At 44.8% G+C, this 18,353-nt stretch overlaps 1 protein-coding gene across 1 annotated transcript in view; it reads right to left on the reverse strand.

Annotated features, from left to right (window-relative positions):
- Positions 1-498: 498 nt before the first annotated feature.
- Positions 499-18,353, reverse strand: part of LOC143929771 (uncharacterized) — a 49,944-nt gene continuing 32,089 nt past the window's right edge. Inside the window, exons 9-14 of the mRNA XM_077453748.1 lie at positions 15,941-16,028; positions 15,332-15,408; positions 13,835-13,958; positions 12,724-12,908; positions 11,236-11,340; positions 499-707 (exon numbers count right to left, since the gene is read on the reverse strand). Of these exons, the coding sequence (XP_077309874.1) occupies positions 618-707; positions 11,236-11,340; positions 12,724-12,908; positions 13,835-13,958; positions 15,332-15,408; positions 15,941-16,028 (669 nt within the window). The 3' untranslated portion in view covers positions 499-617. The remainder of the gene's footprint in view (positions 708-11,235; positions 11,341-12,723; positions 12,909-13,834; positions 13,959-15,331; positions 15,409-15,940; positions 16,029-18,353) is intronic.

Here is an 18,353-nt window from a genome sequence, read left to right on the forward strand (position 1 = left end):
TTGCAGCAAATTCCATTTCTACAAAAGTTTGCCCATAGTAATCTATTCAAATGCCAGCCTGGTGGCTTCTAAGGCAATGCCATCAAGTGACATCACAATGCCACCATGGTAGTACATGTACAGTGCTTTCCAAAAGTATTCACCCCCTTGTCTTTTTACCCATTTTGTTACATTACAGCCTTTAGTTCAATTTTTTTTTTTATCTGAATTATAGAATTATGTGTGATGATCAGAACACATGGATTGTTTGAGGATTTGCATCATTTGATTTACAGAACATGACAACTTTGAAGATTAAAAAAAAAAAAAAAAAATCTTCAAAGTTGTGGTCATGTTCTGTAAATCAAATGATGCAAATCCTCAAACAATCCATGTTAATTCCAGGTTGTGAGGCAACAAAAACAATGCCAAGGGGGTTAATACTTTTGCACTGTACATGGTCTTCTCTTTAGCATCAGTATCCTTTAGGACAGCACAGATCACACAGGAGGCTGTAACTGTGGGGTGCATTTAATAAATAGTTTATTAGATTATATATAAACAGAAATCACACAGGTGAATGGAGCTCAAGGGAACTCCTGAATGATGGGCAATAAAAAAGTTCCCCTTATTGCAGATCATATTCTGTCACCCTCTACATGCTTGATGGCAATATTCAAATCCATCTCAGTCTGGTCAATCTGCTGGGATATCTGCTGGAGCAGAACCTGAAAACACAAAACAGATCAGTTAGATAGGTGTAGATGTATATATATATATTCTTGGCATTATACACACAACCGCCTGAAGGTTTTATGGGAAAACAAAGTGAATATTTTTTAAGAAAAAAAAAAAAAAAGGATAATTAATACTGATTTAGGGTAACAGTTAAGATATACATCTATACATATGCATTTTTTACTTAAAAAGAAATCAAACATCTCCACGGGAGCAATAGTCACTTGAAATACAAAGAACCTTGCGGTAACTCTCCTTCACCACAAAAGGGTTGGCAATCTTCTGGGTTAAATGATGCAGAAGATTTAGGACAGAAAGTGGGGCTCAGGAGAAAGGCATTACCGTGGCATCATGTGCCCATTTTAGGGAACAGTGGTATAGAGGTTTAGACTCCAGAGAACCACCATATGCCCCAGCCTTCACGAAAGGATCATTGGTGAGTTTAAAGTCCAACTTCAGGCACAAGGGGAAAAAAAAAAAATCCTTGCACCGCAAGGGTTAAATGCTCTGGTAAAAGGGTAGAGGAATAGGTTGTAATACTTACCTTATCCTTCATTAAAGCTGGCTCTTTCGAGCTGTGTGAACGGGCCCCTGCAAAGCCTCCTCAAGGTGCTCCGGCCTGCTTCCTCCACATACAATGCAGATGCATTGCACATGGAGAGACTGCCCACAACCTGGAGCACCATAGAGAAGAAGAGGACAATGCAACAGTAGGGTAAGGAAATGCATCTCCCCTAGACTTTACCAAATATTTAACTGCCTGCCCCACTGCAAACACTGCAGGGTCATTTCGCCAACGTTTATGGCTTGTGATATTAGTGTCTCTTGACCTATTTGCATGAATTATTGCATTCAATCATTTAAGAGACAATTCCTGAATTAAAAATAAATAAAAATACAGAATGTTAGACATAGTGACAAAACGTAATTAAAATCAATTCACGAAAAAAAAAATGTATATATATATATATATATTTTCTGAAAATTATTGAATGCCTATACCATGAGATAAAGAACAGTGGAAATATCAACTGGCCACTAAGTAAAAAGAAAACAATAAATCAACATGAGAATGCAATCTAAGCTCAGACATGTAAAAAATCTAACATTGCACCAGAGAGATCATTCTGTTACTAGAGGCACACAGAATATTTTCATATAGGCTACAGAATTTTCTCACAAATCTAAAGTGTGTCCTCATTGAACTCACTCGTGAGCACAGGGCCGGCACTACCACTAAACAAACTAGACAGCTGCCTAGGGTGCATTGCCACCTAGGGTGCAGCCATAGCTGCTGGTATACCAATTACAATATACAGGATCTCACAATTTCTATCCCAGCTCCCCCCTCCAGAGGAAGTATATCTTGTCTGTTCTCAGTGGTTCGGAGGCGTTAAAGTCTGGCTCCGCGGAAGCATCCCCATATCAGGGCCTACACTTGCCACTCTGCATCTTACAGAACATTCTCCCATATTGACCTAGTCTATGCGGGGGGGGGGAATCAGTCCACCCTAGGGTGCGAGACATTACGATCCTTTCCCCGAGGTATTTCGGACCACGCCCCTCTTCTTAGACTTTGACCTTTCGATTTCCCCAGCGGACAGGCTCTGATGACTGTCTAGATATTGGGTATCGGATGAGGGGGTGGAACCGTAATATGGCGAGAAGATGGAAACATATTGGCGGGGTGAACGCTGGCACGGCCTCGGCTTCCTCAGTTTGGTATGCCTTCAAGGCGTATTCTAGGGGACAGTACCAGACCATCATAGCAGAAGTCCGTAGGAAGGAGCTTACCAACCTTGAAGCTGCGGCAGTAAGACAGGAAGCGTTATATGTCAGAGGACCGGACACCCAATCCTATGCTAGATTGCAATCCCTGTTGAGGGAGACGCTTCTGGTGCAGACAGCTTTAACGCAGAAGAGGCTCCTCCAAACTCAGAGGATATTTGAACAGGGGGAGAGGACTGGCCACCTGATGGCCTGGCTCTCCAAGGAGCAATCCGCAGGTATGACAATAGGACAGATTCAAACCATTGACGGCCCAGCTTTCTCCACTCCAGAGGAGATTAACCGTGAATTTGCCTCCTATCAAAATTTATATAGCTCTCAGGCGGACTATGACCCTGGGGAACTGGTGGCCTATCTTGAGGACATTGATGTCCCAACCCTCACCCCATCTTATGCTGATAAACTTGATGCTCCCATTGGGATTGAGGAAATCCAAAAGGCACTAAAAATGAGGCAGGCAAGACACCGGGACCAGATGGTTTCCCGGAGGAATTTTACAAAACATATGCAGAGAAACTGGATCCTCGATTACACTATTACCCGAGTCCATGGAAGGGAACCAACTCCCTGACTCAATGCACGAGGCAGTGATAGTGGTCATTCCCAAGCCAGGTAAGGACCCAGCCCTGTGCTCTTCATACCGCCCTATTTCTCTCCTTAATGTTGACACAAAAATTCTATCCAAAATCCTCGCCAACAGGTTAAACATGGTCATTACGGCACTGATACACCCGGATCAGACAAGCTTCATGTCAGGGAGGGGAATGGACATAAATATTCGTAGACTGCATACGCATATTGCGATGGCCTCGTCTGGGGGCCCCCGGGGTGGGGGCCTCACTTGACGCCGAGAAGGCATTCGACTCAGTGGAGTGGGGCTACCTCTGGGCGGTCCTCCACAGGTTCGGATTCGGGCCTAGATTTCTGGCCCGAGTCCGGATGCTGTATGCCCCGGCCTAGGGCGAGGGTCCGTACCAACGGGGTCCTCTCGGGGGCGTTTGCACTGGGGAGAGGGACGAGACAGGGGTGCCCACTCTCCCCAGCTTTATTCGCATTGGCACTAGAACCTCTCGCCACTCTCCTCAGGGCGGACGAGTCAGTGACAGAATTCAAGTGGGTACCTTGGTAGAGAAGATCTCTTTATATGCAGATGATTCGCTCCTTTATTTGGCCGATGCTTTCGATTCTTTGAGCAGCCCTGGCTCTGATGAATTTGGACGCTTCTTGGGCATCTGCATAAATTGGAGTAAATCAGTCCTCTGTCCCCTGTGCCATTCGATGCCTCGGATAGTTACGGTAACCCCATTGAAATGGGTGGATGAGTTCACTTACTTAGGAGTCAGAATAAGACATGAAATAACTGGCTACCTCGATAAAAAAGGTTTACCCCTTGCTGTCCCAGCTTCAACAGAAATGCTCCACCTGGAGGTCTCTCCCCTTGACCCCAGTAGGTAGGGGCAACCTAAAAATGATTCATCTACCAAAACTTCTTTAGGCAAACCCTGACTCCAATCCCCAGATCCTTTTTGCGTCTGGATAGAATAGCGATTTTGTTCCTATGGGCAGGAAAAACCCCAAGAGTAGCACTTAATATACTATACCTTCCTCTGTCTGGGGGTGGGTTGGCGATGCGCAATTTCCTAGTGTACTATTGGGCAGCTGTCCTGGTGACAATAAGGTGGTGGTTCTCGCAACCTATGCAGAATCCTGCTGTCACCTTGGAGGCCTCCCTCCTGGGATCTTCTGCTGCACTGTCCAATCTACCGTACAGAGGGCCGAAGGCTAGCACTGCGTTGACAGGTCCTATGAAGACCACTATTCAGGTTTGGTGTTCCTCCAGGGCAGCCCTTCTGGACAAATCTAGCGTTTCCCCGCACACCCCACTTTGGGGCAATCCCAGGCTCCCTCGCCTCTCTACTGTCCCAGACCCAGCAAGCTGGGCCAAGAAGGGCATAGTCACGCTAAAGCATGTTATGCCCAGGGGTACTATACTCACATTCCAAGAGCTGCAACTAATCCACAGCTTACCGAGATCCTTTCTTTTCAGATACTGGCAGCTTCAACATGCCCTTAAGGCTCAATCCCCTGCTCAGGTAACGCTTGAACCTGATTTAATAGATCGCCTCCTGATCTCTGGGACACTGGAGAAGCCCCTATCCTCCCTATACCTCTACTCAACGGTGGCGGACGATGTCAAGTGTCCTAGATCCATGGCCAAATGGAAGGAAGATATCCCCTCTCTGAGATGAGGAACGGGAGGAGTGTAACTACTTATATACCGTCCATGATTACTGCTAAAGACAGATATATACAGTTACAATTTCTACATACAGCTTATTATACGCCTCAACAGTTGGCGAAAATATACCCTGGAAGTAGCCCTAATTGCACTACATGCGAATTAGAACCTTCTTTCATATGGTCTGGTCCTGTCCCAAACTGCATCCGTTCTGGGGGTCTGTGGTGGACACACTGGGGATGGTCTGGAGTGTCGGTACCATTAGAACCTCAAATTATGCTCCTGAGCCATTTAGAAGATATAGAAGGGGATCGGTAAGTTAAGTTGTGCCTAACCTATTCATTTTATACCCAAAGGGAAACACTCATTAAATGGAAGCAGAAAGAGCCCCCTTCCAGGGAAGCATGGAAAAAAGACAAATAATGTGCTACCTTTATATCGCATCACCTACGAGAGCAGAAATTGTCTGCAGAAATATGATAAAGTATGGTCCAACTGGGTGGACGCGTGTGGCTGATCCCGCCCTCGGGGTTATTTCAGGTGTATCCGTCTAATAAAGCTTCCCCTGCTAGGGAGGGGGACAGGGGGTTGTGGTCCCCTCCCTTTGATTTCAGGACAGTGTCCTGCTCAGGTGGGCCCGGAGGGGGGGGGGGGGGTTCCTTCTCCTGTCCGCCCCCCTCTTGCCGCCTGTAGGGCTGGCGGACCCATTTGCTCCCATCTCTTTATAGTCTTGGCATGACCGATACTAAAGATTGCACTTAGCTTAATAGTGTGAAATCCCGTGTTCGAAGATGAAGATTGTGGTCTCCTTTTCATCTTGTTAGACTGGGAAGCCCAATATGCATGTAATTTGATGCTGTGCTTTTGAATACCTACTGTCAGATTCTTTGTAAGCTATGTGTTGTGTTTGTACTGTCTAGTTTGTCAAATAAAAAACTTCTCTGTTAAAAAAAAAAAAAAAAAAAAAAGTCTGGCTCCGCACACCAGCTACAGCACAGACACCAAATTCTCTCCCAGCCAATCCCTGCTTAATGCAGAACACGGGGGGGCTCACTGCACTCTGGGAGATGTAGTGCTTTATGACCGGCATCCTCCTGTGTAGGGGCGGCCAACACAGCTTTGAACTACATTTTGCAGAATGCAAGGGTTTGTGTGGGGAAAACTTTATTCAAACATCAGAAAACTTTCAGAAAAGAGTAAAAGAAAAAGGAGTTACCGGTAAGTACCAACTCCAGTTTTCCCAAGTGTCCTTCCAGGGCAGCCCTTGAGAGGATCCCCAAGTACTTACCAGATTAGGGGGGGGGGGCACAGCCTGGAGGACTTGCCTCCCAAAGGCCTGATCCTGAGTAGACATAAGGGCTAGTTGATAATGACTTGTAAAAATGGAAAAGCTTGACCATGTGGCTGCTTTACATACCTGCTCCGGGGTGGCACCAGCTCTTTCTGCCCAGGATGCAGATAATGTTCTTGTGGAGTGAGCTTTAACACCCTCAGGAGGATCCCTGTTGAAGGCTTTTTACCCTTCTGCTATAGCTAGCATTAATCCATCTAGCTATGGTTACTTTTGAAGCTTTTAGCCCCCTACGCTGCCCAGAAAAAAGGACAAAAGGAGTCAGATTCTGAATGGATTCGTTACCTTTAGGTATTCTATAATACACCTCCTTACATCTAATAGATGAAACCATTCTTTCTCATTTGCTGCATTCTGACAAAATGAGGGGAGGACAATATCTTGTGACCTATGGAAGCTAGAAGTTAGCTTTGTTAAGAACCCAGGGTCTGTCCTTAGAATGACTCTGTCCTCTAGGATCTGTAAAAACGGTTCCCTGATGGAAAGGGCTTGGATTTCACTGACCCTAAGGGCTGAGGCGATTGCCACCAGGAGTACTGTCTTAAATGTAATAAGCCTTAGGGAGGCTTAAGAGATGGGCTCAAAGGGTGACCCCAAGAAAGCTTTTAGCACAACTGCTAAATCCCAGGATGGAACTCTGTGGACTGTCCGGGTTACGTCTAGCAACTGCCTTACAGAATCTAGCGACAAAAGGATTCTCCTGTAAGCATTCATCTAGGTACACACTTAAGGCAGCTATCTGTACCTTAATAGTACTTAAAGTTAACCCCTTGTTTATCCCCTCCTGGAGAAACTGGAGAATATTAGCCGTATTCATGTTTTTCTCCTTACGGCTTGTCAGCCAGCTATTAAATTTCCTCCAGACTTTCATGTAAATGGCTCTCGTGACTGGTTTACGACTCTGTAGTAAGGTCGCAATTACCTCATCTGTCAGGCCCTTACTCCTTAAAATTTCCTCCTCGGTAGCCATGCTGAAAGCTTCAGCATGGTCACCTGCAGATGATAGAGGTCACTGCGACAGGAGGTCCTGTCTGCAGGGAAGCCTTAGAGGAGGATAGTCTGTCAATTGTAGCAGGGTTATGAACCATGGTCTCCTGGGCCAAAACGGTGCTACTAGGATTAAACCGGTTTCCTCTGAGGAATTTTGCTAGGACCCTTGGAATGAGGTGAAGAGGGGGAAATGCATACGCCAGATTGCAGGTCCACTGAGTCTGCAAGGCATCTACAGCCAGGGGCTGATCTCCTGGGCTTAGCGAGCAAAAACTGGGAACCTTTGCATTCTCCTTGCTTGCAAAAAGGTCCACTACTGGTTTTCCCCAGTGAGTTATGAGATTGAATACCTCAGGGTGCAAAGACCATTCTTGGTTCGAAACTTTGTCGACTCAAGAAATCTGCCGTGCTGTTCCGCTCCCCTTTCAGGTGTACAGCAGAAATGGATTCCAGATTGGATTCTGCCCACTGGAATATGCGTCTGGACAGCGACATCAAACGAGGACTTCTGGTACCTCCTTGTTTGTTTATATAAGCTACAGCCGTCATGTTGTCTGAGCGGACTTTTAGATGGTGACCCTATATTGTGGTCGGATAAGCTAAAATAGCTCTTAGGATTGCGTTTAGCTCTTTCCAATAGGAGGAGAAACATTTCTCTTCCAGGGTCCACCTGCCCTGGACCCAGCTCGAGCCGGGGTGGGCTCCCCAGCTGCTTGCATCCGTGGTCAGTGTTGATGTGATAGGCAGGACCCAAGGGACCCCTTTGTTTAGGTTCTCCCTGTCTTTGCACCACCAGAGGGAGCGTTTTATTTTTGAGGGGATCGATACCACCTCCTCCAAATCTCTGCCCTTTAATTGTTCCAACAGAAACCTCTGAAGGTCTCTTTGGAACCTGGCCCATTGTACGGCTGGAATGGCTGCTGTCATAAGACCTAGTACTGACATTACCTCCCTCACTGTACATTTGGGGCTGCATTGAAGAAAAGACATTCTCTGCCACAGACTCAAAAAATCTTTTCTTCTGGCAGGACTATACTCTGATCTACAGACTTGATCCTGTAACCTAAATACAGGATCTCTTGTGTTGGGGTCGTCTTGGATTTATCCTGACTGATAATCCACCCTAATCGGCCGAGTTGTGTCAACTCCAAATCCTGAGAAAGACGACTCTCCGAGTGTGCTGTTAGAAGCAGGTCGTCTAGATAGGGAATAATCGAGACTGACTGGAGTCTTAATGGAACTAGTGCCTCTCCGAGAACCTTGGTAAAGATCCTCGGGGAGGACGACAGTCCAAAGGGGAGCGCTCTGCACTGAAAGTGGTAAACTTTCGTGTCTATCTGCACTGCCATCCGAATGAATTTTTGGCATTTCTTCCTTATTGGGATATGCAAATAAGCATCCCTTAGATCCAGGGTAGCCATAAATCTTTCTGGAGGAGATTTTTTATGGAATAAATGGACTCCATCCGAAATCTCTTGTAGCGGATGGAGTGGTTCAGTGGTCGGAGGTTCATAATTAGTCTGAACTTCCCTGGCGGCTTTTTTACCACAAAAATGTGCAAGTAAAAACCGTCCCCTTGTTCCTGAATAGGGATTGGTGTCAATACCTCTTGATCCACCATCTCCCCTATCAGTAAAGGTAAGGCCCTGGCCTTTTCCGAGTGACTTGGGAGTTTTGTCACCAAAAACTTTGAGGGAGGACTGCTGTGAAATTCCAGCGCGTGACCCCTTTTTATTATATTTAAGATAAACCTCGTTCGAGGTTGTCTTTTCCCACTGTGGAAGAAATTTGCTCAATCTTCCTCCCACAGGAACCCTGATGTCACTGGGGTTTGGGTTCCTGATTGGGGCAGTTAAAAAGTATACCACCTTTCCCGACCAGTGTTTTTTGGGGATGGAGCCCTTCTCCGATTTAGCGAGTTCCTTAGAGGGACGAAAAATCTCTTTGAAAAATGTTTTTTGTGGGAAACTTTTTTTTTATCCGCTGTCCTTTCTAAGGCGAAATCTAACTCAGGCCGAAGACTAAGTCTCCTGTAAAAGGGACGCTGCACAGGCGGGTTTTAGACGCCATGTCTCCCCGCCCCCAAGTTTTCATCCATACTGACCTCCTTGCTGCCACTGAAAATGCTGCAGACCTGGCCGTAAACTTTACGTAATCCGTGGATGCGTCAGATGAAACTAGATGCCTTGAAAAGCATAGGGAAGGTTTTCAAAAGCTCCCCCTAGGAGTGCCTGCTTTTAAGTGTTCCTGCAGTTGTGACAACCAGAACTCCAGGTTCCTTGCTACACAAGTGGCTAGAGCTGGTTTCAAGCCTGCCACAGAGGCATCCCAGGCCCTTTTTAAGACTGTCTGTTCTCCTGTCCATTGGATCTTTTAAATGGCCCATATCCTCAAAGGCCAGATCAGCCTGCTTTGAGACTTTGGATAGAAATGCGTCTAGTTTAGGATTTTTATTCCAGACCGCCTCTGGGCTCTTAAAGGAAAACCTTCTCTTAAGGGAATTAGGAAAGAACACCTTTTTATCTGGTTCAGACCACTCCTTAAGGATAAGGTCAGAAAGCGCTTTATGTATTGGAATAACCTTTGCTTTCTTTTTCCCCAGAGCCTCATACATCTTATGTCTGGACAATTGAGTTTCTTCCTCCTAAATTTCCAGTGTATCATAGACGGCACACAATAGCTCATCTACTTCCTCAAGAGACAGCTTATATTTTGAGACTTTAGATGCCGCTTGATCCTCATCCTGATCTGAATCTGCATCAGAGGAATCAGGGCTAATCAACGTAGGGCTAGGCTCCCTGACCATACGGGGCTCCCCTGAGCTGGGTGTTGTAAAGCATGGTGAGGAGGAAATTGCAGTTCTATTAGTGGAGGCAGCTGTGCCTACATCCGTGATTAACTCCCGGAGGGACTTAAAAGTTGATGCCATTTCTTCTTTAAAAGGAGCCCAAAAATTTAGCCAAAGGAGAGAGTGCCTCAGATTTAAGCAAGCTTGCAATGCATTGCTTGCATAGGGCTTTGTTAGAGCCAGAGGATAACCTATTCCCACAATTAGGGCACTTTTTGCAGCCTGCCTTGTCTTCCTTTGGGAGCTCCTTAGCCTGAAAATAAGAAAACATTCTTAGCATCAGCTCCATGTCCCTCCTTAGAATCACCACTAACTGCATACATCCTTAACCGAGTTAACCACCACCGTGGGGCACTACAGAGCCCAGCCTTACAAACACCACAACTCCCTAGACCACCAGAGTAATAGCATGCCCAGCAGCCTACCTGGGATTGGCTGGTGCCTGTCTCCGCCAGAGTGTGCTGGGGAATAGCCTCCATGGTCCCCCTCTGCCGCTCCGGATCCCGCCGCTAGTCCTGTGTCGCTGGTCAGGACTGTGTAGGCACAGCACTGGCTCTCCCTCTCCTCCCTGTGCCCTAGAGACCCGGAACCAGAAGTCTTGGCACGCAGTGATGTGGTTCCGCCGGAAATGACACTAGCCGTCTCCAGCCCCACTGTAACAAGGAGTTAAGATGGTTCCACTCACTGGAAGGTTCCACTCACTGCTCCTGGGGGGAACCGGCGCCATTCTGCCCCTGGCCACCTCGGCACTGGAGGGAGGAGGGCAATGGTCTGCTCCGGTTCAGCTGGACGGTACCCAAGCGGTGATAAAAAGGGTATGGACCCCACTGTAGTCACAAACAAGACCTAGTCCCTTATGGCTTACAGGTTCTTCAGGCAGCCCCTGAGAAAGGAGTCCCCTCCAGGTTCCTGGCAACATGTTCCTCCGGAGGAAACACGAATGACTCACCAGGGACCGCCTTTTGAACTGTGGCAATGTGTTTCTTGGGCCGATGGGAGGGACTCCATCTCTCAAGGGCTGTCCTGGAAGAACACTTGGGAAAAAAAAGCTATATTAAAAAGCCAAATATCATGAAATAGAAAATTGTAACTCATTAGGAAAAAAAAAATTTGCATGAGTGTTAAGGCAAAAATTAAAGCAATATTTAAGTAAACCTCCCCCAGTATGTGGTATTTACAGATTTAGAATTCCCCTTCTAATGAAAATGTGGTTAGTATCGTGGCAGAATTGGTGGTTTTGAACCCAGTAAATAAATAAATAAATAAATAAATAAAGGGCTTCTGTAGATTAATGGCACTCACATTTATCTGGTCCTGGCACTGGTAGATCCCAGCTTCTACATCACTTTGCTGCTCTCTGCTGCTGCCAGCTGTTGGGTGACTCAGCTCTGGCCTACAAGGACCAACCTGTGTGAAGAAAACCGCAGCAGATACACCATGAAGCAGATGAGGCAATTCTACCCCAAGCATCCAATGTACAGTTCAGTCCATGGAGCACAAATGGTTCTTAACCATAAGTGCCGAGGTGAACAGCAGAGCCTGTTAATTGACTGCAAAGTTCAATGGCGACCACTCAATCAATGCACTTCAGAACATATTCTATTTGCATCTTGCTGGAAGACTCAAAAGTTTCTTTAGGGTCAGGTCATATACAGTAGGTACCTTTCAGAACTAAATTCATTATCAAAGAAAATTATCTTTATGGTGAATTCTATTCTCCAGACAGCTAAACATATGATTGAGAAAGGCATTTCTGTGACCTTTTACCTGCATGCAATTTTTAATTTTTGTCTGCCAGTCTTGTAATTCAGGCAGTCCTTCTGGGCAGCAGATCTAGTTTGGTGCCCCCACCTTTTCTCCATCACAGTTAAGCATTACAGGTTTGCCATGGACCCACCCCTCAGTCTGCTTCATTGTTCAATGAAGGAGCAGACATTAACTGGTGGGGTCCCCCTTCTGCTTGTCCCACTTGTAAAAGCATGCAGTAGTAGAACTGTCATAAAAAGGATGACTCCACCTTGTGTGAGTGGTGCTGTGCAGGGAACTACAATAGATTATAGTAGACATTAACAAAAAGGTACATATACAACTATACGCATACACAATGCAAACACCATTCATCTCTGCCTGGTGTCTGGCTGTAAACTGTTCATGAACGTACGTAGCAATCGTAAAAGAAAAATAATGATGATCTCTTTAATTAGAATACAGCAATAACTTTCAGGAATATTATCCAGCCAATCATATCTAAACCATAAATAGATGACGTTTATTAATGCTCTGTGTATCCGTTTTTTCTTTAGAATACAGTGCTGCTGTCCTCCAGCCTCTTAGTCAATTTCTGTTACATGCACTCGCTCCAGTATTGCCTGACCATCTTTGCTCTGGACCGCCCTCTTGGGTGACCAGCAGAATTCAATGATCACTGCTTGTAGCTATAGCGGCCGGCAGTGATCAGGCGGAAAAAAACAGGCTGGTTGTACTGAAGTTAATTGCTGGATCAACTTCAGTACAACCAGCATGCCCACATCATAATTTAAAGCGTAAAAGCTCATTTGAATCTTAAAACAAATGAGGTAAAGGCCTGCCAGAAATGAACGAAAAATAAAAAAATATATAGAATATGTATGCTACAAGATTTTGTTCTTTAAAGAAAAACCCATTACATATGTTATAACCCTTGCAACTACAGCAACAGCTTAAGAGTTCCTTACACTCACAGAAAGCATTCTCTTCTGCAAATTTACAGTCATTACATTGGATTTCATGACAAAACATCGGATTTCATACCAGCCGCAGAATCTGATTACAACATGCTCTTTGTGTCTGTAGAGAACCTCCACTCCATATGACATCTTCAAAGAGACTGTCCAAGACGTCCAAGTACTCAAAGTCATCTGCCGCTAGGGACATCTGCTGGTCCACCAATGTCTGCAGAGTGGCACTTCCACGCTTGATGGCTTGCAGCTCTAGATCTGTATCAGAGGAACAATGCATTTGCCGACATCAATGTGCCAGCCGTCTACAATGTAGAAAATATACTGATCTTTCTTCTCTCTAGCTTTCTGATTATACCAGCCACAACCTTCAACCCGCCACAAAGTAGAACACGCACTGTACCTGACGCGCTCTACCTTTCTAAATAAATTTTCCACCACAATATCATACCTTCCACCAAAACCCTCCATAAGGCCAACACACTGATTCCCACTGTACTTTGATTCCACCTCCCCCCCAACTAGAGCAGTGTCATCAACCCTGTCCTCAGGGCCCATTAACAGGCCAGGTTTGCAAGATAACTGAAATACATCACAGGTGATATAATTTGCTGCTCAGTGATTGCAGTATTCTAGTCTGCGTCTCCCCAAGGTAATACATAAAACCTGGCCTGTTAGTAGGCCCTGAGGAGAGGTTTGATGACCAATGAAATAGAGCATATCATCCTTCGACAGTGCCCTCCTTAAAGTAATAATGTTAAGCTCCTTGCCACTTCTAAAACCCTGATCACCAGGATATCTCACCCCCAAATATGCCACTCCATAAGATGAAAAATACTATGTTCCTGACCTTTGCATTACCCTTCTGATTACACTTGCTGTTGGGATATCACACCTTCCAACACGACCCTCCAATAAGGTAGAAAGTTCTTTTGTGCTTTTGTCCTTCCTCCTACCTACTCCAACAGAATCTTAAAATGTAGAAAACACGCAGACTATTTTTTTTTATTAAACTCATCAAAATGTTACATAGCAGCCTGCAACGTGACTGCAAAGGTAGAAAATACTTTGCTATATGGAAAATTACAAAGGTATGGCTACCTCAACTGATAAAACTCTGTCTTTGGGTTATTACATGAGACCTCCATGGCTGTACGTTTGATCAAAGTCCCTGAAACACTCACTTGCTTTCTCCAGATGTCTGGTAACATCCTCAGCCCTGCGCTCCAGACAGCATAAACGGGACTCTATGTGGGTCAGATAAAGCTGGTGCGTCTCTAAATCCACCTTTAAAGAGTTCTTTAGCTCCTGAATTGAGGCAAAGTAACCCTATTACAAACTGACGAACATTAAACAGTCTCTATAATGAAAATAATTCTCCATCAACCTAAAAAAAAAAACCTGAGAAACATACCAGCATTTATACTTGTGCATGTGCAGCATGGTGTGGTAGGCAGCAAGCACACAGGGTCCCCATTTTGCAAACAATGTACTGAAACAGCAGATTAACAGTATAAATAGGCCCACCTGACCGGTGCCACCATGTAACGGAGACACAGCTATCCAAAGACTCAGGCATGCCGACAGTATTCACCCCAAGAAGCTGCGTGTGGTCTGGCCCAAAAGGGAAGCTTCCTGAGAAAGAAGACTTAGTCCCTGCTCTCTCCCTACTCCACCAAAACCTTTCCCCATCACTGGCACTGTACCTGATAGATGGGGAACCTGTCCCTACTCTAGCCACTTGCATAAAGCTCACCAAAACCAGGGGTCAGAGTCTTAAATAGAATGCTTGACCCAAGATGGCCACCAGGGTCACATGGGCTATGTGCATGTCCATGGATCTTTCTTTGTGCACTGTTGCGCAGTCATGTTGGAACAGGAGGGAGCCATCCCAAAATTGTTCCCACAAAGTTGGGAGCACGAAATTGTCCAAAATGTCTTGGTATGCCGACTCCTTAAGATTTCTCTTCACTGAAAGTAAGAGACCAAACCCAACCACACACCATAATCCCCTCTCCACTAAATGATTTGGACCAGTGCACAAACCATCAAAGACATAGATGAGCACACATTAGGGGTGGAGGAACTCAACTGGCCTGCACAGTCCTGATCTCAACCTGACAGAAGTCCTTTGTGATGAATTAGAGCAGAGACTGCGAGACGGGCCTTGTCCAACATCAGTGCCTGACCTCACAAATTCACTTCTGGAAGAATGGTCAAACATTCCCATAGACACTCCTAAACCTTGGACAGCCTTCCCAGAAGAGTTGAAGCTGTTATAGCTGCAAAGGTGGGCCGTCTCAATACTAAACCCTATGGACTAAGACTGGGATGCCATTAAAGTTCGTGTGTGGCAAGTGTCCCAATACTTAGGACAATATATAGTATACATATCTCCTTTCTGCACGCGTGTTCCAGGCCTGACAAAGTATTGTTTCACAGCCAAGAAAAAAAAAAAGCATTTTCACTAGTAAAGGTCGCAATGGCAGCCTACATAGCCATCTTGGTGCAGGTTTGCTCAATTATACAATATATGCAGTAAATGTGAACCAGTTTACATTTTAATTATCTATAGTTCTGATCAGTCTCAAGCTTTACAAGAACAGACTTTTCATGAACGAGTCAACATTGTTCTGGAGACTAAAGCAGCAGCTTATGACCATTACACAGTAGTCACCCACCTCTTCTTGCCCCGGCTCATAAGGGACCTTCTTGGGCAGTTCCATGTAAGCAGTTTGATAAACATTAGTCTGCAATTCTGGGTTAGATGACAAGATACAACACTTTTAAGCTCATTTGTCCAGGCCTCACAGTTAAAATTCCATTCTAAGCTTTCTGTGCACACTCAACCACCAATCTGCAGTTACTGAAATACTAATACTTAAAAAATATGTACATTTCTATTAAACACCATTAGTACTTTTGCAGTTTAATTATACTACACTTCCTTAATTTTAGGACAGATCAAGTATATCTAAACGCAAGAACAAAAATTTAATATTGCAGCCAATTGCCCTTGGACGTGGTGACTGCATTTTCTTATCTTAATTTTCATCTAGGGATCTTGCCAATAACAATTCATTTCCTAGGATGACTATGCTCACTGTGCATAAGGAGAAGCAATGTTGTCACCCTAGGACAAGGTGATGTTCTGTAGTTTTAGTGTTAGACTGTCTTATTAGGAAAAACAAAAAAAAAAAAAAAAACTGCTTATAAAAATTTTACACAAAGTAAAATAAATTTGACCAAAAACAATTAACATTTTATCTTCAAATTAAAACAAATCTCACCAGATAGGGATTCAAGACTTGGTTGACACCTCTGCAACTTCCTGCTTAATGAACGCTTCCTGTGGCTTTTTGGTTTCCTGTGTGACATCTGAGAAACCAAAGCGTGTCAATACATTATGTGAGGAAAAGTTCTCAGTTTTAACCTTTCCTCTTTTTTTTTTTTTTTAAATGCTTATTATAAGAATATAAATTGAAATACAAAGCCTATTGGGCATACCCAGGCTTAGGTAAAAACACACATTAAAAGAAAAAACAAAAAAAAAAAAAAAAAAAAAAAAAAGGTAAGGTGGCTGGAAACCAAGGCTTAGGGAATTGGAAGCAAGGTATCTGGGGTGTGCAAGGTTAAAAGGGTCAGGTGGTACATTCTCTGTATACAGTCCATATCTAAGCAGTAAAACAAAACAGTATCCTAAGGGGCTGCTAAGGATCCGACAGCATCTCTGGACTCGGTCCAAATATCCCATACTTTGGAGAATTTTTTTGAACATTCCCTAGATTCATATGTAAATTTATACAGTGGGACCGCTTTATTGACTATATTCTTCCAATAATCTAAGTTGGGTGGCTGGGTGGATTTCCATTTAAGTAGTATAGTCTTGCGTGCATAAAATAGGAGGCCTATCAAAGTTCTCATAGATCTTCTGTAACAGCTGAGGTGTGAGATGTACTATGGAGAATCTTAAATTGAATAAATCCGTCTCTGGCTGATACTAAGCTTTGCATAGGGTAGTCCCAAACATCCTCTTAGTCTTCAGAATCTAACTCTGGGACTTCTTCCCATTGTGATAATTTGTCCATGCCATCATGGAGAGTTGACGAGACTTGTATATTGTAGAGAATGGTTTACCCAGACTATCCCCCCCCGTAGCATAGCTTCAGTTCTGGACAGGGTTAAGGTTATGGGCCAATTGCCAAATTATGTCTGAAAGGCATGTCTCAACTGAAGGAACCTAAACAGGCATGAATTGGGGAGGGTATATTTCACTTTAACGGAGTCAAATGTTTGGAGTACACCCCCCCCCCCCTCACAGATTTAGCTAAGATATTTTATCCCTTTAGAAGCCCATTTCAGGAACCAATAAAAATTGCTTCAGGGAAGGGTTATGCCATAGAGGTATGTGGCAATGTCAGGGCTGGCTTAGCCCTTCCCCCTCTGGGCTGGCCACTCAGCTGTTGGCTAATTGCCAGCTCGCTTCTCTTTCCACAGTTACCAGCTGTTCCCGATGATGCTTGTCTGACCTGCCTATTTAAAGCCTTCCAGCTCACTCTTTCCTTTGCCTTCGCATTGGTCACATCACTAGGAACCATCTCCTGCTGTTTGTTTAAAGACTGGCTTGCTGACATCCCTCCTGGCTTCTAGCCTGCATGCAGTTGCTCTCCTTGGATCCCTGACATCTGGACTGGCTGATTACCCGATCTGGCTACTGGACTCTGGCTATGCTTGACCACGCTTTTTTCTACCTACCTTTTTATTTTTATTAATAAACAAGTGTGATTTGATTGTACTTCTGTCTGTCTGTTTCATGGTTCCTGACAGGCAAGTAGATGAGGGCCCAGGATGTTGAAGCTGCCATGCCTTAATGATGGCAGTCATAGATAGGGTGAGAGAGCAATGCTAAACCACCCCTCTAAAGTATATTGCATAGTGCTTCATAAGAGCCGAGCAGTGCAGCCTCAAGCACCACGGCAGCATTAATCTCATCAGCTAGCAACCAGTTGTGGGCCTGGGTGAGCAGAGCTGCAAGGTAATATTTAAATAAATTCAGACTTGCTAATCCACCCTTGGTCCATAGCCTTTGCAAGACAGTCAGCCGAAACCTAGGCCTTAGAGTTCCCCAAAAGAATGAGGTCAATGCAGACTCAATTGCCTAAAGTATTTTTTAGGAATCCACACTGGGGCATGGTGGAGGATATACAGTATAGAGGGTAGTAGCTTCATTTTGAAAAGATTAATCCTTCCCACTAGTGAAAGGGGGAGGTGGGACCACGCTGATAGACATTGTTTCGTCAGATTCAATAGTGGTAGAAGATTTAGGGCCACATAGATGCTTTTGGGGAAATCACTACCCCCAAACATTTGGCAGCGGCAGTCCACTTAAGGGGTAAATTCAGCCTAGCCATAGTTGGCCTCCCTATCTATGGGTAGGATCAGATATTTTTCCCAGTTGACATTTAACCCTGTCAAGGGAGAATAAAAGCAGTGCAACGCCAGAGCCTCTTTAAAGGGAAGGTTCAGGGTCTTTTAATAAGAGGACCATGACATCAGCATAAAGCGCTACTTTCTTTGATGGTGCCTACTTGAATGCCTTCAATTAGGGGTGAGATACGTATGGCCTGTGCTATGGGTTCCATTATAAGTGCAAATAGCACCGGGGACAATGGGCACCCCTGTCTGGTCCCTCTGCCAATGGGA

Source organism: Lithobates pipiens, unplaced genomic scaffold, assembly GCF_037356315.1.
Source record: "Lithobates pipiens isolate NorthernLeopardFrog02 unplaced genomic scaffold, aLitPip1_a1.2 Scaffold_25, whole genome shotgun sequence".
Taxonomy (NCBI): Eukaryota; Metazoa; Chordata; class Amphibia; order Anura; family Ranidae; genus Lithobates; species Lithobates pipiens.